Source organism: Siphateles boraxobius, unplaced genomic scaffold, assembly GCF_051911475.1.
Source record: "Siphateles boraxobius isolate OS27281-9 unplaced genomic scaffold, OSU_SipBor_1 117, whole genome shotgun sequence".
Taxonomy (NCBI): Eukaryota; Metazoa; Chordata; class Actinopteri; order Cypriniformes; family Leuciscidae; genus Siphateles; species Siphateles boraxobius.
The window spans coordinates 313059-329804 of record NW_027508719.1 but is presented as its reverse complement, the minus strand read 5'-3'; the positions used below and the strand labels follow the sequence as shown (position 1 = coordinate 329804).

At 46.0% G+C, this 16746-nt stretch overlaps 1 protein-coding gene across 1 annotated transcript in view; it reads left to right on the top strand.

Annotated features, from left to right (window-relative positions):
* LOC143710664 (E3 ubiquitin-protein ligase TRIM35-like) overlaps positions 1-16347 on the top strand; it is a 90559-nt gene extending 74212 nt beyond the window's left edge. Inside the window, exons 2-6 of the mRNA XM_077201689.1 lie at positions 703-798; positions 1001-1231; positions 1349-1371; positions 1453-1571; positions 15773-16347. Of these exons, the coding sequence (XP_077057804.1) occupies positions 703-798; positions 1001-1231; positions 1349-1371; positions 1453-1571; positions 15773-16311 (1008 nt within the window). The 3' untranslated portion in view covers positions 16312-16347. The remainder of the gene's footprint in view (positions 1-702; positions 799-1000; positions 1232-1348; positions 1372-1452; positions 1572-15772) is intronic.
* Positions 16348-16746: the final 399 nt, after the last annotated feature.

The window sequence follows — 16746 nt, the reverse complement described above, 5'->3', positions numbered from 1 at the left end:
GTAGCGTTCACTCTGACAGCTGCCGGCTGCTGCATTTGTTTGTAGTTGTTGTTATGGAGATCATTTGCTGGTGACTAGCTGTACAAGTCTGAGTGGGCTATAGTAGCAACATTTAAATATTAATTCATTAATTTGCACAGACATCATTTTTATTTTACATTCAAATGAATATTGTATGTGTTGTTAGTGTGTAACGCCCCCCATTTATGCCTGAGTGCCCCCCTCTCTGCTACCTCGTTCACACCGCCCCCAACACTGTCCAAACGCCCCCTAGGGGGCAGTACCGCCCCCGTTGAGAAACGCTAGTATAGATGTTCCCTTAGCGTCAATCGACGCAACGCGAGTTCCCTTGAAAGGGAACGCCTCGGTTACGACTGTAACCTCGGTTCCCTGAAGAGGGAACGAGACGTTGCGTCACCTGCCATATCTCCTACGTGCCTGTAAGCGACTTGTTCAGACCTTATGAAGCTGCAGCGGCTGGGTTTGAACAGGCTTATATAGTTTCCTGGTTCTTGACGTCACCCACCTCTGACGTCCCGTCACACCGTTGGACTGATTTTACATGTGCTTCAATACATCAACACAAAGTGTTCCAAAGTGTTCCCTTAGCAGTAATCGACGAAACGTCTCATTCCCTCTTCAGGGAACCGAGGTTACAGTCGTAACCATGGCGTTTCTTCTCTTCTCTTTGTTCAATTCTAGGAGGAGCTCAATACAGCACTGAAGTCCTTACAACAGAAACTTCAACACAATGAAAAAAAGAAAGGAGAGTTTGAGGAAACAGCTCAACACATCAATGTGAGGAAACAGAATCAAGAGTCATTTTCATTACAACTGTGAATCACTTTATACCATTATGATTTGATATATTTAATATCATGAATTCCAGTCGATTATTTCTGTAAATGACAAGCAGCTTCTGCTTCTGGATCTGTTATATGTCGGGTATCTGAGATTTGTGTTGATTGAGATGATTGAAGTGAATGTGATTTGATTTCAGTCTCAAGCTGAGCACACAGAGCGTCAGATTAAAGAAGAGTTTGAGAAGCTTCATCAGTTTCTTAAAGACGAAGAAGAAGCTACAATCACTGCACTGAGGGAGGAAGAGGAGCAGAAGAAGCAGAGGATGAAGGAGAAGCTGGAGGAGATGAACACACACATCTCAGCTCTTTCACACACAATCAGAGACATGGAGGAGATGATGAAAGACAATGACGTCTCGTTTCTAAAGGTGACAAATCAATCTGGCTTCATTCTTTGTGCATAAATCAACTTGTATAGAGAGACTCATTGACAGTGAGAGTGTTTGATAAGATATTAAAATGTTTTTAAACTCTATATTTTCCAGAACTATAAAGTCACGATGGAAAGGTAAGTGAGCCGCTCCTATCTCTTCTCTCAGTGGATCTGAACTCAAATTCACTGCAGTTCTGACTCCTGAATGTTTTTCAGAGTCCAGATCTCACAGCCGGATCCACGGATGAGTTCTGGAGCTTTGATTCATGTGTCGCGTTATCTGGGTAACCTGCCGGAAGAAGTCTGGAAGGAGATGCTGGAAACTGTCCAACACAGTGAGTCTCGCAGATTTGACACCAGTGCATATATATAGCCTATATATATATATATATATATATATATATATATATATATATATATATACATATATACATTAAAAATCACTTTAATTACTAAGTGAATCTGAATTGTATCAAAGTAAATCATCAGATCATACAGCGAACTCATAATGAAAAGTCTATTCCTCATGGTCTATGTTTTTTAGGATAATTAGGTAATTAGGATACAATAGTGTTTATAAGGTAAATCCTTCACACTGAAAGAGAAAGATGGTGCCAGTGTTTTGGTCGGCTTGCCGTCAGCTCCTACCTGTCCACGTGCTGTTGAGTCTGTCTGTGTTCCTCCTGTTGTCGTTTTGGCACTAAACCGATGCCCTAAGGACTTATGATCGCTCTATACTGCTACATATCCAAAACTCTTTAGAGCTACAATCCACTGGGAATCTTGGCCCTCACTACAGATGCCACCCGACGTTCATAAACTCTCTCACGGATTGCATTCGCCAGCTTTCCAGCTGCATTTTCTACCGCAAGAAGCGGCGCAGGAAACGAGGAAATCGCGGCGGGGTTCCAGTGTGTATCAGGGGACTTGTGAATATCTACCGTACGCAGCCATCGCCTCGCCGGCCCTCTATCAACTTTGCAGGAAGCAGAGGCCTCTACCTGACTCGTCGATCATTCGGTCAACGACGCCTGATTGCTAAGCAGCTCCACCAAGACTGCACGTCCGAAGCGGTGAGGTGAACTCCCGGAACATTCGCCCAATGCAACGCTCTCAACTTCCACAGTCTTTGGATTACCTTGCAGCTAAAGTGGCGCTACTGAACTGCAGGTCTGTGTCAAACAAGACCTTCATTTTAAACGACTTTTTTATCCAACGAGATCTGCACATGTTGTTTTTAACGGAGACATGGATTGGTTCCGGTGCAGGTGAGTCATCTGTTTTTGGCGAACCTTGCCCCACAAACTGTTCATTCATAAGCACTCCGAGGAGTTCGGGAAGAGGAGGCGGAGTGGCTTTGATCTTTGAAAATCGGCTGAAGGTACAAATACTCTCAGCTGGGAGCTTTTCTTCCTTTGAAGTACAATGCGTAAAAGTAGAATCTGCTACCACACCATTGATATGCGCACTTGTTTACAGGCCTCACAAACCAAATAAACACTTCATAAAAGAATTCTCAGACTTTCTTATTATGCAACATCCTATGACCGTTTGTTGATTTTGGGTGATTTTAATATTCATGTATGTTGCCCAGGTAAACCCTTGGTTGGTGAGTTTTGCCATGTAATGGAGTCATTTTGCCTCCTTCAGCACATAAATCAGGCAACCCATGGGCATGGGCACACCCTTGATTTGATTTTATCCCAAGGGTTTTCCATTGATAATATAAGCATTGAGGATGCATTTCTCTCTGGCCATGTGCCTATTATGTTCAATGTTAAACTATTTAACTCACTGTATACAGCCAGAGCTTCTGGCCATTACTCTCACCATATTAAACCTTTTACTGCAAATAAGTTTTCTGAATGCTACTTGGGGAAATATATCACTGCCTCTATCACTGCCTATGATCACCCCTTGAGCCCTGATGAGCTAATATCCTCCTTCAACACATCTTGTTCAGCTATTCTTGAAACTGTGGCCCCTCTTAAACTCAGACGCCCTAATTTTAAATCTCAACAGTGGCTTGATTATTCCACCCGCCATCTCAGGCAGGTTTGTCGAAGAGCTGAAAGTAAGTGTAAAAAGGATCACCTCTCAGTCACTCTAGAAATATTCAGAATTTACCAGGCCAATTTCCAAGCTGCAGCTAAAAAAGTCAGGGCTAAGTATTTCTCTGACATTATAAGCAAATATTCCCATCGCCCTAGAATTTTATTTAGTACCATATTGTTTCAATTGTTCACCCCCAAGTCTCTTCAGAGGTTGAGGCATCCACCAATAGCTGTGAGAAGTTCTTGAAGTTTTTCACTGAGAAAATTGACCGCATCAGAACACAGTTCACTCCAGTTGTGTCTGAAATACCACCACATTTCCCCAGTGCTACAGCAACTTTTGACCAATTTTAAGCAGTGTCCTACACTGATCTATGTGAAATTGTAAAGCATATGAAACCATCAACAGCTCCACATGATCCTATCCCTTAACAGATTATCAAAGATGTGTTTGATGCTATTGGTCCCATCATTCAATTTATTCTTAACTCCTGCCTTGTAACCGGCACAGTTCCAACATGTTTCAAGCATGCGTTGTCCAGCCTATGCTAAAGAAACATAATTTGGATGCAAAATGTCATAATAATTTCCGGCCTATCTCCAAACTGCCATGAGCAGTTTATCTCTAAAATTTTGGAGAAGGTGGTTTTAACACAGCTGCTTCCATACCTCAACTTAACAGAGATCCTAGAGCCATTTCAATCTGGGTTCAAAGCCCGTCACAGCACTGAGACAGCCCTGTTAAAGGTGATAAATGACCTGTTGCTCACTCTTGACTCAGTTTGTGATAATGCCATCCTAGTCCTGTTGGATCTTAGTGCTGCATTTGACACTGTAGACCATGGTTTATTACTAGAGCGTCTCGAACAATGGGTTGGTATTAAGGGTATAGCTCTTAAATTGTTTCACTCATACCTCCACCAAAGATCTTTTTCTGTATCCATAGGCCAGTATTCTTCATCCTCTGCCCCTGTGTCTTATGGTGTCCCCCAAGGATCCATTTTGGGTCCTATACTTTTCTGCCTTTACATGCTCCCCTTAGCTGACATAATCAGAAAATTAAATATGTCATTCCATTTTTATGCAGATGACTCCAGACTGTACATCCCACTTAAATCTGGCAACTCCATGCAGCCTCTTTTAGACTGTTTGAAAGAAATTAAAATATGGACGGCAAACAATTTCCTTCAGTTAAATGATAACAAAACTGAAGTTATTGTCTTTGGCCCTTCAAAATCAAAGAATTTCATTCCTGCCAACCTTGGCCCCCTTGCCCCCTATGTTAAAGCCCATGCACGTAACCTGGGTGTTATTTTATACTCCCATCTAAACCTGCACAAACAAATATCATCTGTTGTAAAGACTAGTTTTATCAATTAAGAATAATTTCTAAACTCAAGTCTGTTTTGTCATACAATGATCTGGAAAAAGTTATCCATGCCTTCATAACCTCTCGGCTAGACTATTGTAACTCTCTCTACTTTGGTCTTCCTCTGACACTGGTCACACGGCTTCAGATGGTCCAAAATGCAGCGGCTAGGCTGCTCACAAATACAAAAAAGCGTGAACACATTACACCTGTTCTAGCCTCCTTGCACTGACTTCCAGTCCAGTCTAGGATAAAATTCAAAATGCTGTTGATGGTTTTTAAAGCTTTTAACGCCCTGGCCCCCAGCTACATAGGTGGTATTATTCATCTGCATGTAGCCTCCAGGTCCCTTAGATCTTCCAGGCAAGGTCTCCTCCAATAGTCCCGCGGTCCCGGCTCAAACAAAAAGGTGATAGGGCCTTTTCTTTCGCTGGCCCTCAGCTGTGGAACAAACTGCCACCTGACATCAGAAATGCTTCATCTATCACAATTTTCAAAACCAGGCTCAAAACTCACCTATTCACTTTGGCCTTCCCTGTGTTTTAAACAGTGTTGGGAGTAACGCGTTACAAACGTAATGCATTACAGTAACATATTACTTTTTGCTGTAACGCAGTAGTGTAAGGCATTACCAATCAATTTTCAGTAATATTTTACTCGGTACATGTTCAGTAACGCTTCCGTTACAACACACTTTTAGCCCAAAATTTTATTGTAAATTTTTTTTTAAAAAGCAAGACCGCGAGACGAGACGAACGAATGAAATATGCAAGTTATTACCTGTTCGTGGTCAGTCAAATAGCTGCGTGTGGTGTCCAAGTTTGTAAATAAAGACGACTAAATTACAGCTTCTGATAAATTTGTATAGCGATTTATTTCATCTCCCTCTAATGTGACATAGTCCAGTCCAGTGAAGGCGTGGGCGTGTTAACAGGAGTGCCGCGAGACATGATTCCAGCCTCTGTGCTCGCGCGCTGGCCAGTGGAAGAGTGGCTAATGGGTAAAGATGGCAGAAGACTGTACATTCGCGAGATGGACATATGCCCATTACTTCGAGTTTGTCAGAGATAAGGACAAGAAGAACGTCATAGTCAAATGCAACCTTTGTCCAAAACCGAAAGAACTATCGACGTCGCGAAATAGTACTAGCAATTTTAAAAAACATCTCGAACGGTGCTATGCGACCACTCCACTTACTGAGAAGAGAAAAAATACAGAGGACGAGAGTATTAAGCCAAAGCAGCAGAAATTAAATTTCTCTCGGTCTGCCATCATGCCACTTGAACCTCGAGAAGTCAGAAGACTTGTGGCAGAGTATCTCGTCGAGGACATGTTACCATTGTCAACGGTGGAATCTCCTGCGTTCAAGAACCTAGTTAGCAAGATCCCTGTGACGACCAACAATGACACGGTAAGCTAACGTTTCCGTGAGTGACTAGCTAGAATTTTATCTAGTTCATATAGATTCTAGGTCACTGGATAAAAATGTACAGGTGAAACTCTAAAAAGTAGAATATCATGCAAAAGTTTGTGTATTTCAGTAATTCAATTTTTTTTTTATTTTTTTTATTGATTTCATGTAATATAAAAAAAAAAATAGATTTAGAATTTGGGGATTTCATAAGCTGTAAGCCATAATCATGAAAATGATAACTTTTGCACTACATTCTAATTTTTCAAGTTTCATCTGTGTAGTCAAAATGTTATAGCCATCCACAGACCTAAACTGAATGTATTGATCTAAACTTTAAATGTAACTAAAATAAATTGATTGCAACCACTTACCTAAAAAAAAAAGTTAATTCAAGTAATCATTTTTCAGTGTACAGTATATAGAAGCATAATGTGAATGTATCTGACAATGGAACATTGGTTCTTGGAACAGACAATGAATTTGCAATCGTGTGATTTAGCATAGCATGATCATGAACTGGAGTTTTAATATCTATGTATGTTACTTATTTTTCAGCATGTACTGCCATGCAGAACAACGTTCACCAAAGAACTGGATAGGACCTATACTGCTATGGAAAAAGAGCTAAAAAAAACAATTGATGAGCAGCAGTACGTGTCAACAACTGCAGACATATGGACTGCCTACAACAGGAGTTTTTTGGGGGTGACGGTCCATTGGATCGATTCGGAGAAGTTGCAACGGAAGAAGGCTGCGATCGCTTGTCGTAGGTTCAGAGGTAGACACACTTATGACGCAATTGCATCTGAACTTGAGGATATTTTTTCCCAGTATGGATTAACTACTGAAAAAGTGACTGCATGTGTGACAGACAATGGCAGCAACTTTGTTAAAGCTTTTAAGGAATACCAACAAGTCGAAACTGAGGAGGAGGACGAAGAAGAGGAGGTGGAGGAGGATGATGGGAAAGTGACCTTCACCGACCTCCAAAGCGTTCTCACTGAAGGAGACGATGAGGATGCACAGCAAGGGCTGTGTGTGTTGCCTGCACATCACAGATGTGCAGCTCACACGCTCAACCTCATTGCCAACAATGAGATTCATAAATGGTTGGTATCAAACCCAGAATCCAGGGCTGTTTACCGCAGTTCCACAGCTAAGTGTTCAGCACTATGGACCAAAGCTAGCCGGTCCACAGTTGCATCTGAGTGCCTAGAAGAGATCAGTAAAAGGAAGTTGATTGTGCCCTCAGTCACCCGGTGGAACTCATTTTATGACGCCTATGTTCGGATCATAGAAATGCCACTAACTGACATTAACAATCTATGCACACAGGTTCAGATTAAATGCATGAATGACAGGGAATACCAGTTTCTGAAGGAATACTGCTCCATTATGAAGCCTTTCAGCGCTGCACTGGACATCCTACAGGGTGAGGAAACTTGTTTTTATGGGACACTTCAACCAACACTTGAAGTTCTAATGGCCAAAACTTTAGCAATGCAAAATGGCCTTTCACAAATGATCACTGGGTTGCCTGAAATAATTGTGGGAGCAATTAAAACTCGCTTTGCCACAACAATTGACTCCAAGGATGCCCTACTGGCTGCCGTCTCACTACCCAAATTTAAACTGCGCTGGGTAAAAGAGGAAACCAGAAGAGATCACCTCAAGTACCTTCTCACCACTGAGTGCCGCACCCTAACAGTAGAAGAGCCTGCCACCCCAATGAGTGATGCTCCTCAACCTGCTGCAGTCACCTCCTGTGAGGATGACTTCTTTTCATTTGATGAAAAGCCCAATGCCATGGCTGATGCACCTATGTCAGTGGAAACAGAGGTAACCTCTTATTTCAATTCTGATCCAGTGATGGAAAGCCTGCATCAGTTTCCAAGAATTAAAAAAATTGCACTACGTTATAATGCACCAACACCATCCAGTGCACCAGTCGAAAGACTTTTCAGTCTTGGGAGTCTGGTACTCACCCCAAAACGCAACCGTCTTGGTGATGGACGCTTTCAGCGCCTTATTCTGATGCGGTACAACAGATATTTCAGTCAAATGGAATAGGCCCACCATAGTCGTAAGCAAGCACAGCTTCAATTTCCCTTTACTTGAATTTTTCCATGTTTAGCTGCACACCACCTCAATTTTGCTGTTGGCAATATCTGACCATTATTTAAGTTTTGAAGATTTTGAACCATATTTGCTGTCAGGCCTTGTGGGCCCAAACACCTTAATTTCAGTTTTGTATTTCCAAAAGTTTTTATTTCCATTTATTTCTCGTATGACTTCCCTTATTACTGAACTTTTTTGAATTTGACTTAAATGACTGAGCCATATTTCCTGTTAGGTCCAAGCACTTTAATTTCATATTTTTTATTCTCGAAAATGGTCTAGTCCTTTAGTTTCATAGAGACAATTGCAAACTGTCTTGTTGTTATAGCCTAAGTGGATTTATTTGAACCTTCCTTTGTTTGGAAGCCTGTTTTGTTTGAGCCTTTTTAGAGGCATATAGGCCTAAGGGTCTCTATTTGTTCTTTTTTTTCTTCTTCTAAGCAGCAGTTAGGCTATGTTTAGCCTATGTTCATTTTCATGGACTAAAATGACTGAGGCTGAGGGTTGGTCCTCCAATTGCACTTTATACTTCCAGAGAAAGCATAAGCTATGTTCCCTTTCAGTCGATAACGTCGGACGTAGTCGACGCGACTGAAATGGGATCACGCTAGGGAGCCTATCATCTTCGAGTACTATTGAACGAGCCAATGTAATTGGCGTGCGTGATTCGCATCACACACTCCGCCCCCGCGGCGCGGGTATAAATACGGAAGTGGATGCACGCACTAGTTGCCTTTCGCTTCGGAGCCGATCGTTTGATGTCTCTGAGAGTGCTGTTGTCTACAACGAGCGAGTGTGTCGGTGTTCTTCAGGAAGACTCTCCCAGTGCTGGTGTTCTACAGCGCGAGTGCAGCGGTGATCGCGAGCTTTGAGCTCTCAACTGCTGTTTTAACAGCAACAAATTTCTAAATGTTTGTGTGTGTTGATGGCTGGTTAGAGGGCGGAAAAGTGAGTGCTTCACTGTTTCAGTTCTCTGTTCAGTGTTGCCGCGGTCATTTCCCTGTGTGCTCCGGCACTGGTGACGGTCCTATTTTCTGAAAGAGCAACACGGGTGCGTTTGCGTCTTTTTCAAGATGTCATTCCGCCCGTGCGTTTCTGGGTGCGGTCGTTCCCTGTCTCTCTCTGATGGTCACAACTGTTGTGTCACGTGTTTGGCTTACAGCACGCTGAGACAGCTTTTGTGGACAGCTCATGTTTTCACTGTGGGAACATGACTGTCGCAGTGTTGAGGGCGAGACTCGCCTTCGTTCGCGGAGAGCGAGTCCCCATTACCATGCCCCACCCTCGGGTGCTGTGTGGGATGGGTGACCGGAGGATAGTGTTGGATGTCCCGCCCGGTAACCATTCCCTGTGGGCTCCTCACTCCTCCCTTCCACTGCAACCACTGGAGCCTCCTGTGTTGTCTGCTGGTCCATCTGTAATGGGTGGGCCAGCGGTTTCACTCGGGGCTCCCCTGGAGGACAGGACGCCGATTGCAGCATCAGAGGGTGAGCTGACTTCTGGAGATGATGACTCGGCTGCATTGTCTCCCTCCGGGAGTTCAATGTTGCCCGAGCCGGATCCAGAATTATCAGCTATGCTGAAACGGGCCGCCGAGGCTGCCGGGCTCGAGTGGAACCTCCACCGTGTCCCGTTCAGTCTCGGTTGGAATCTGGAGTTTGGTATCTTGGGGCGGGCCGCGCTGGTTCTCAGCTCGCCGCCCCAGTGCCTTTCTTTCCCGAAATGCATGGAGAGCTTATCAGGTGGTGAACAGCATCTTTCTCTGCCAGAAACTGCCTGAATAGCTTTTCCCCCTCATTACCCTTGATGGAGGAACGGTGAAGGGTTGCGAGGTGTCCCTCCATTGGAGCGGTCTGTCGACACAGGTGCACCTGTGTCCGGCGGCCGCTGCCTTTTGGGGGGATCCTCGTCTCCCCCCTAAGGCCTGTGAGTTTCATCCGTTCCGACGGGCAGAGCTTACAAAGCCTGTGGGCAAGCCCCTTCCTCTTGCGTGCCATGGCGTTGCTGCAGGCTAGGGCACCCATGGCATGCACGAGGGTAATCCAGACCGTGCGCTCATAGGTGAGCACCGCACTGCATCCGACCTCACCCTCCGGGGTACGGGTGTCGTAGCGTGCGTGATCGGTCTGGCGATGTCCACCTTGGTGGTCCAGTAGCGCCTTCGTTGGCTCAGCCTGGTTGGTATGGCGGATGCGGACAAGGTTCGGTTCCTGGTCTCCCCAATTTCCCAGGTTGGGCTGGTCGGCGACGCGGTGGAGAACTGCATCAAACAGTTCTCTGCCGCTCAAGCGCAGACGGAGGTCATCCGGCACATCCTGCCCCGGTGGCCAGCTGCTGCCTCCACCCGCCGCCGGTGGCAGCTCCTCCGCCTGCTCGTCGCCGTGGGCGTTCTCCGGCCGCCGCTCCTGCTGGCCCTCCGCAGCAGCCTCCACCCAGGCCTCAGCAGGGAGCCGGCCGCAGTAGAGACGCCCAGCCCGCTCCAGGCGCTGCCAAGCCAGGTGGCAAGCGACAGCGAAAGCATTCCGGAGCGGGCCGCCCAGGAATGGATGAGATGCTCTTGGAGTGGCACGATCACTCCCTCCCCCCGGGTGAGGGCCGGGTGGAGCCTTTGTTTGTGTGTGTGTCTGTTCCGCCGCTGGCTCCCTTAAAAAAAAAAAAAAAAAAAAAAAAAAAAAAGCGGAGCAAGCGGTACCCACACTTCAAAGAGAGAGCAATTTCATCTGTTCCTGGGTCCCAAGAGGGCCAGTCTGGCGGGTGTGACCCTGTATAGCCTTACACCCCTCAGCTCCCCCTTGGTCGCCAGCAGGCAGCTTGGTGCGTTCGAGGACCCGGTCATCCGCCTTTTCACGCGCCCCCTGCCGCTTGTGGAGACAGGTAAGTGTTGCACAGCACACTAACACCACTCTCTCTACTTTGCTGCCCCACCTCAGGCTCGGCTACCCCGCTCAAGTCAGTGATAGTCATCACATTAGGTGTTGAGCAGACGTGCTCCTGAAAATTCAGTGATATTCATCACACCGAGTGTTGAGTAGTGCTCCTGACTTGTGCGTGCTTATCTTATCCTGCTGGCGAAGGATTTGATATAGCCGCTCCTCCAGCCGGTACGAAGGCCAGTTGTAAACTCGTTCTTCGTGCTACTAGGTGGTGGGTCGTGACCATCTTGGCCCAAGATTGGTCTGCAGCTTTGACCTGAAAGACATGTGCTTCAGATCTCTACCTCCCGCACCGCAGGCCATCCTGTGTGTTGCGTCTAAGGGTGGAGTATCAGTACAGTGTCCTTCCCCTCGAGTGCTCCAGAGCCCGTTGGGTCTTCAGGTCAACTGGAAGAGAGTAATCTCGCCCACGGGCTGAGTATCTCTTTTCTAGTTTTGGAGAGGTACTCGGTCCAACATGTCTCTCCAATGAGAATGTGTTCAGCTGGTGTTGAAGTGAGAAAGGGTCCCACTGAAAGAACTTTCAGAGGCTCCTGGGGTATATGGTAGTCGTAGCCTTTGGCTCCCTCCATATGTGACCGCTTCAGCGCTAGCTTCACGATCGAGTCCCGAGGTGACCGTGGCAGAGCAGCTCACCCTGTGTGACTATAGTTCATCCCGGTCTGCTGCCAAACCCTCTTCAACAGAGCGGCCATGTACAAAGGGCGTGTTTTAACGGGGGCCTGGGCGACCCCCGACTACACGGGCATTTGTGCCTCGAGTTGTTAGACATTGCGACCGTTGCGCAAGCTTCCCTTGCATGTCACAAACTCACCCGTCACCTCCTCCTTGGAGTCAGACGCTTCTGAGGGCGCCTTATTCCACTCCTCCCGCTTACTCAATCGTGCCGCCATCGAGCCTCACGACAGTTATAGCCAGGGCAAGTGGAGACTCCATCCCCTGGGTCCGGCTGGGTCATGACCATTCCGGGGCCGCTCAGTTGCCCCCCCGGTTTTATTTTTCCGCCAGTGTTTGGGTAAACCGAGCGGACTACCCTTGGACAAACACTGGGACTCAGCGGCCCCAGGGGCCCGCAGAAATGCGTTTAACCCCAGTGAGCCTTCTAAAAGTGACTTGCGCCTGCAAGTCAGAGAAATCATCACTCTTCATGTTGAGCAGATTTGCTCCTGAAACTCAGTGAAGTTCATCGCACTCTGGTGTTGAGCAGCAATGCTCCTGTAGCTCAGTGAGTCCATCACAGGTAGCTCAGTGAATTCATCACACGCAGTGCTGAGCAGAAATGCTCCTGGTGCTCAGTGAAGTTCCTCGCACTCAAGTGTTGAGCAGAAATGCTCCTGAAGCTCAGTGAGTTTATCACACTCAGGTGTTGAGCAGTAATGCTCCTGAAGCTCAGTGAACTTGTCACACTCAAGTGCTGAGCAGAAATGCTCCTGTCGCTCAGTGAGGTTCTTCGTACTCAAGTGTTGAGCAGAAATGCTCCTGAAGCTCGGTGAGTTTATCACACTCAGGTGTTGAGCAGGAATGCTCCTGAAGCTCAGTGAACTTGTCACACCCAAGTGCTGAGCAGAAAATGCTCCTGAAGCCCAGTGATCTTCACATGTTGTGTTGAGCAATGCTCCTGTCTTTTGCGCCCGTCACTTGCACCTACGTGCCATGTCAGGAGAGGAACAGGTCTTCATAGTTGCCCCTCATTGGCCCAACTAGACCTGGTTCCCTTCAACAGCCTTCCTGACTTCCCCTGGATTCGGGGACGGGGCACGATGGCACACGCGTTCTTCCCCCGGAGATTCCGGGCGGTCTTACATCCGAACGCGGAGGTTCAGGTGGCTATCACAAGAACATGTGTTAGTTACCATCACTTCTGCGAGCACCCCCTAGAATTGGGTAGCGTGCTTACGCCTTTAGAAGTGGAACCTAGTCGTTGAGTGCGTCTTCTCCCCTGAGGAGATACTGAAAGCTTTCGATCACTTCAGTGCTCTCTTTCCTGCAAAATGGGTTGCAGTAGGCTGTTTTCCTAAATCACCCTCAAAATGATGTTGCCTCGGTGTTTAAACGACGCTCATCGTGTTGCAGAAGTATGCAGAAGCACGTTCTGATCGTCAGGTTCCTGAGGAGCAAGGTCTTGTAAATCCTTGTGTCCCTCTTTATCCTCTTGGGCCTTGTCCCTGGTGCGACTGCACTGCAGAGACCGCCCCTGAGCCACTGCAGGTAGTGAGTTAAAAATTCTGTTATATCAGTTCTCCTGCTCGCGTGGTCTCTACTAGAGGGTAGGGACTTGCTCGCTTTCGGTCAACGTATTGTGCCTGGAGTCTGGGCCGGCTAACTCTCACAAGCTGAGACCCCGGCTCGGATTGTGCCCAAGGTTCCTACCTCTCCCGTAATAGGAGCAGGTGGTGAGCCTGCAAGCGCTGCCCTGGAGGAGGCAGATCCAGCCCTGGCTTCTCTGTCCGATTCGCTTGGACGTGTACAGAATGCAAGTCATAGACCTCAGACCAGCTCTTCAAATATCTGTTGGAATTCAGCAGAGAGGGAAGGCTGTTTCCATGCAAAGTTGCACTTAGTGCTTGCCTTCATTTCGGCAAAGATCCGAGATGCAACATGTCCACTTAGGTGTTGAGCTCCTCTATGATGAGTGTAAAGTGCTCCGCCTGGGCGTTGACGATATACTTTGCTAAACAGATTCTAGAGTTGGGGGCTGGACGACACCTAGTTGAACCGCTGCTTCCCGTGGGCTCCCTTCTCATGAAGCCAGTTTCACCGTGAGCCCGGTTCAAGTGTCGGCTTGCTGCGCCATTCCCCTCCTATGGACTGGATACGTGCGCCTTTCTACTCCAGTTGAGTTCCCTTAAAATTGAACCCTGTTGAGTTCCTCCACACCCCTCCGACGTCGGACGTGCGGAACGTCTGGTGTTAGGCCTACCACTCGTAAGCAGTGTGGAACCTGTGTTAGGCTGGGTCCATATGTTGCGGTCCCTTCGGTGACCCCATATGTGTATTCTTCCACGATACGGCTCCCTGCGGTGAGCCCGTGTCTTCCCTCGGCAGAGTCTCTCTGCCGTCACTGTCCGGTGTGTCTCCCCCCGTCTTAGGCTGGAGCCACCCCAGTGACATTCCATATGTTAGACTGCCCGGTTTCCGCCCAGTTCATATGTGTATTCTCCACATTTCCTCCCTCGGGTTGGATGTGGCTTCCGCAGCGTCCCTTCCTTCCAACGTACGGGGAACGCTTTCCCAGTGGTCCTGTAGGAACAGCAGTGACTTCCCTGGCCTAAGCCCTGTCCTTCCCCGCCTTAAGTTTGCGGGGGCATCAGGAGGCTTTGGTTTAGGCACTGGAAGGTGGCAGCGTTAGTGGCGTGTTCAATGGTTGATCCCATTTCAGTCGCGTCGACTACGTCCGACGTTATCGACTGAAAGGGAACGTCCTGGTTGCGTATGCAACCCACCGTTCCCTGAAGGAGGGAACGGAGGACGTAGTCCCCTTGCCACTACCGCTGGACCACCGCTGACCCCGGGTTACTCTCGGCTCCTCAGCGAAAAGCAACTAGTGCGTGCATCCACTTCCGTATTTATACCCGCGCCGCGGGGGCGGAGTGTGTGATGCGAATCACGCACGCCAATTACATTGGCTCGTTCAATAGTACTCGAAGATGATAGGCTCCCTAGCGTGATCCCATTTCAGTCGCGTCGACTACGTCCTCCGTTCCCTCCTTCAGGGAACGGTGGGTTGCATACGCAACCAGGACGTTCATCATGCTCACTTTGTGCATGACAGTTTTGTGTTGTGAACCTCTTGAATTCGAAGAGAATAAATTAATGGCAACAATAAAAGAACAAATGTGCATCTTGTGACTTCTTGTCATGGCATTAAAGTTTACATACAGTTCTGTTGTGTCTAATATGAATAGACCAAAGCTATTGCCAGATAATCACTTTACCTCTACCATACTTTTAACAGACTTGGATCGTTTGTGATTCTGTCTGTCATCCTCTCTTTCTTCTCTTGAGCCTTCACTTTGCCAATTATATGCTATATTGTTAGTAGCCTGGATAGCCCACAATCATTATGCTACATCATATTGCCTTCTACTGGATGTAAAATGCTCTGTAGTACATTTTGTCTTTTTATTTTTTATATTATAACTACATCTGTAGTTATTTTGGTGAAAGTAACTCAAAAGTAATACAGGAGTAATGTAACGCATTACAATTCTGAGACAGTAATATTGTAAGGTAATGAATTACTTTTAAGTAACAGTAACAAGTAATCTATAATGTATCACAGTTTGGAAGTAACTTGCACAACACTGGTTTTAAATGTCTTACTGTGCTATGTCTGTATTTGTAATAGTATTTATTTTATTTTATTATTTCGTGGCTATTGCGAAATAGTCACTTTGGTCAACTTTGGTCAAAAAACACTTTGGTCAGTGCGAGCTGTGTTTAAATGTGCTATAAAAATAAATTTTACTTACTTATTGAATACTGATATTAAACCTGAAGCCTCAATCCATTCTGACAGTAACTGAGAGACCATTGTTATGATAGCATGATTTATTTATTTTTTCAACAAAGTCTTTATATGTGTTTTACATTTACATTTCTAATACATCATATATCATCCTGTAATCTGATGTTATTCTCTTTGCAGCTCCGTTGACTCTGGATCCAAACACAGCACATCCTCGTCTCACACTCTCTGCTGATCTGACCAGTGCGTCGCTCAGTGATGAAGATAAAACACTTCCTGATAATCCAGAGAGGATTGAGTATCCATGTGTCCTGGGATCTGAGGGCTTTAACTCAGGAACACACTGCTGGGATGTGGAGGTTGGAGACAATACAGACTGGATTCTTGGAATAACCACAGCATCAAACCAAAGGAAGGGAGAGGATTTCTTTAAGTCTAATGTCTGGTATGTGGAGTACATAGACAGCAAATACGGCTCACATTCCACAGAGCAACCCGGCACTTACTTTACTGTTGAACAGAAGCTTCAGCGTGTGAGAGTTCAGCTGGACTATGACAGAAAAACAGTGTCATTCTCTGATCCTGAAACTAACACACATTTACTCACATTCAGGACATCCTTCACAGAAAATGTCTTTCCATTCTTATATAATCTCTGCACAACTCTTCTGAGGATCTTACCAGTTAAACTGTTTATTACAGCAGAACATCACAGTTAAATTTGCTTCTGCTTCTAGAATAATACAGTTTTGCAAATTATTCTTCAATTATAACACTGTAATCAAAGGTCTCATTGATCAAACACACTTCAATGTACAATTTAGAGCCAAATTCACCCTTGTGTTTCCTTGAGGACATGTTTGTCTCTTTCAGTTTTTTTAAATCATTTTTTTCTTTGTTAATGCCTAATGCATCAATTTTGGCACAAGTGTGTGTGCCAAATTTTTCCACATTGTACACAAAGTAATTACACTCAGGACCTTAAGGACAAAAATACCCCCATTGAAACCCATTAAAACTGCCAATTTCTTTTTATCCCAAGGCCATTTAACTATACAATGATGCAGTCTTTGTTAATATACTTTTGTTCTGTTGGCAAGGCTTTAAAATAAAAAATAAAAAAAATTTTTACAAGATGGGCAATTGTCTCAGGT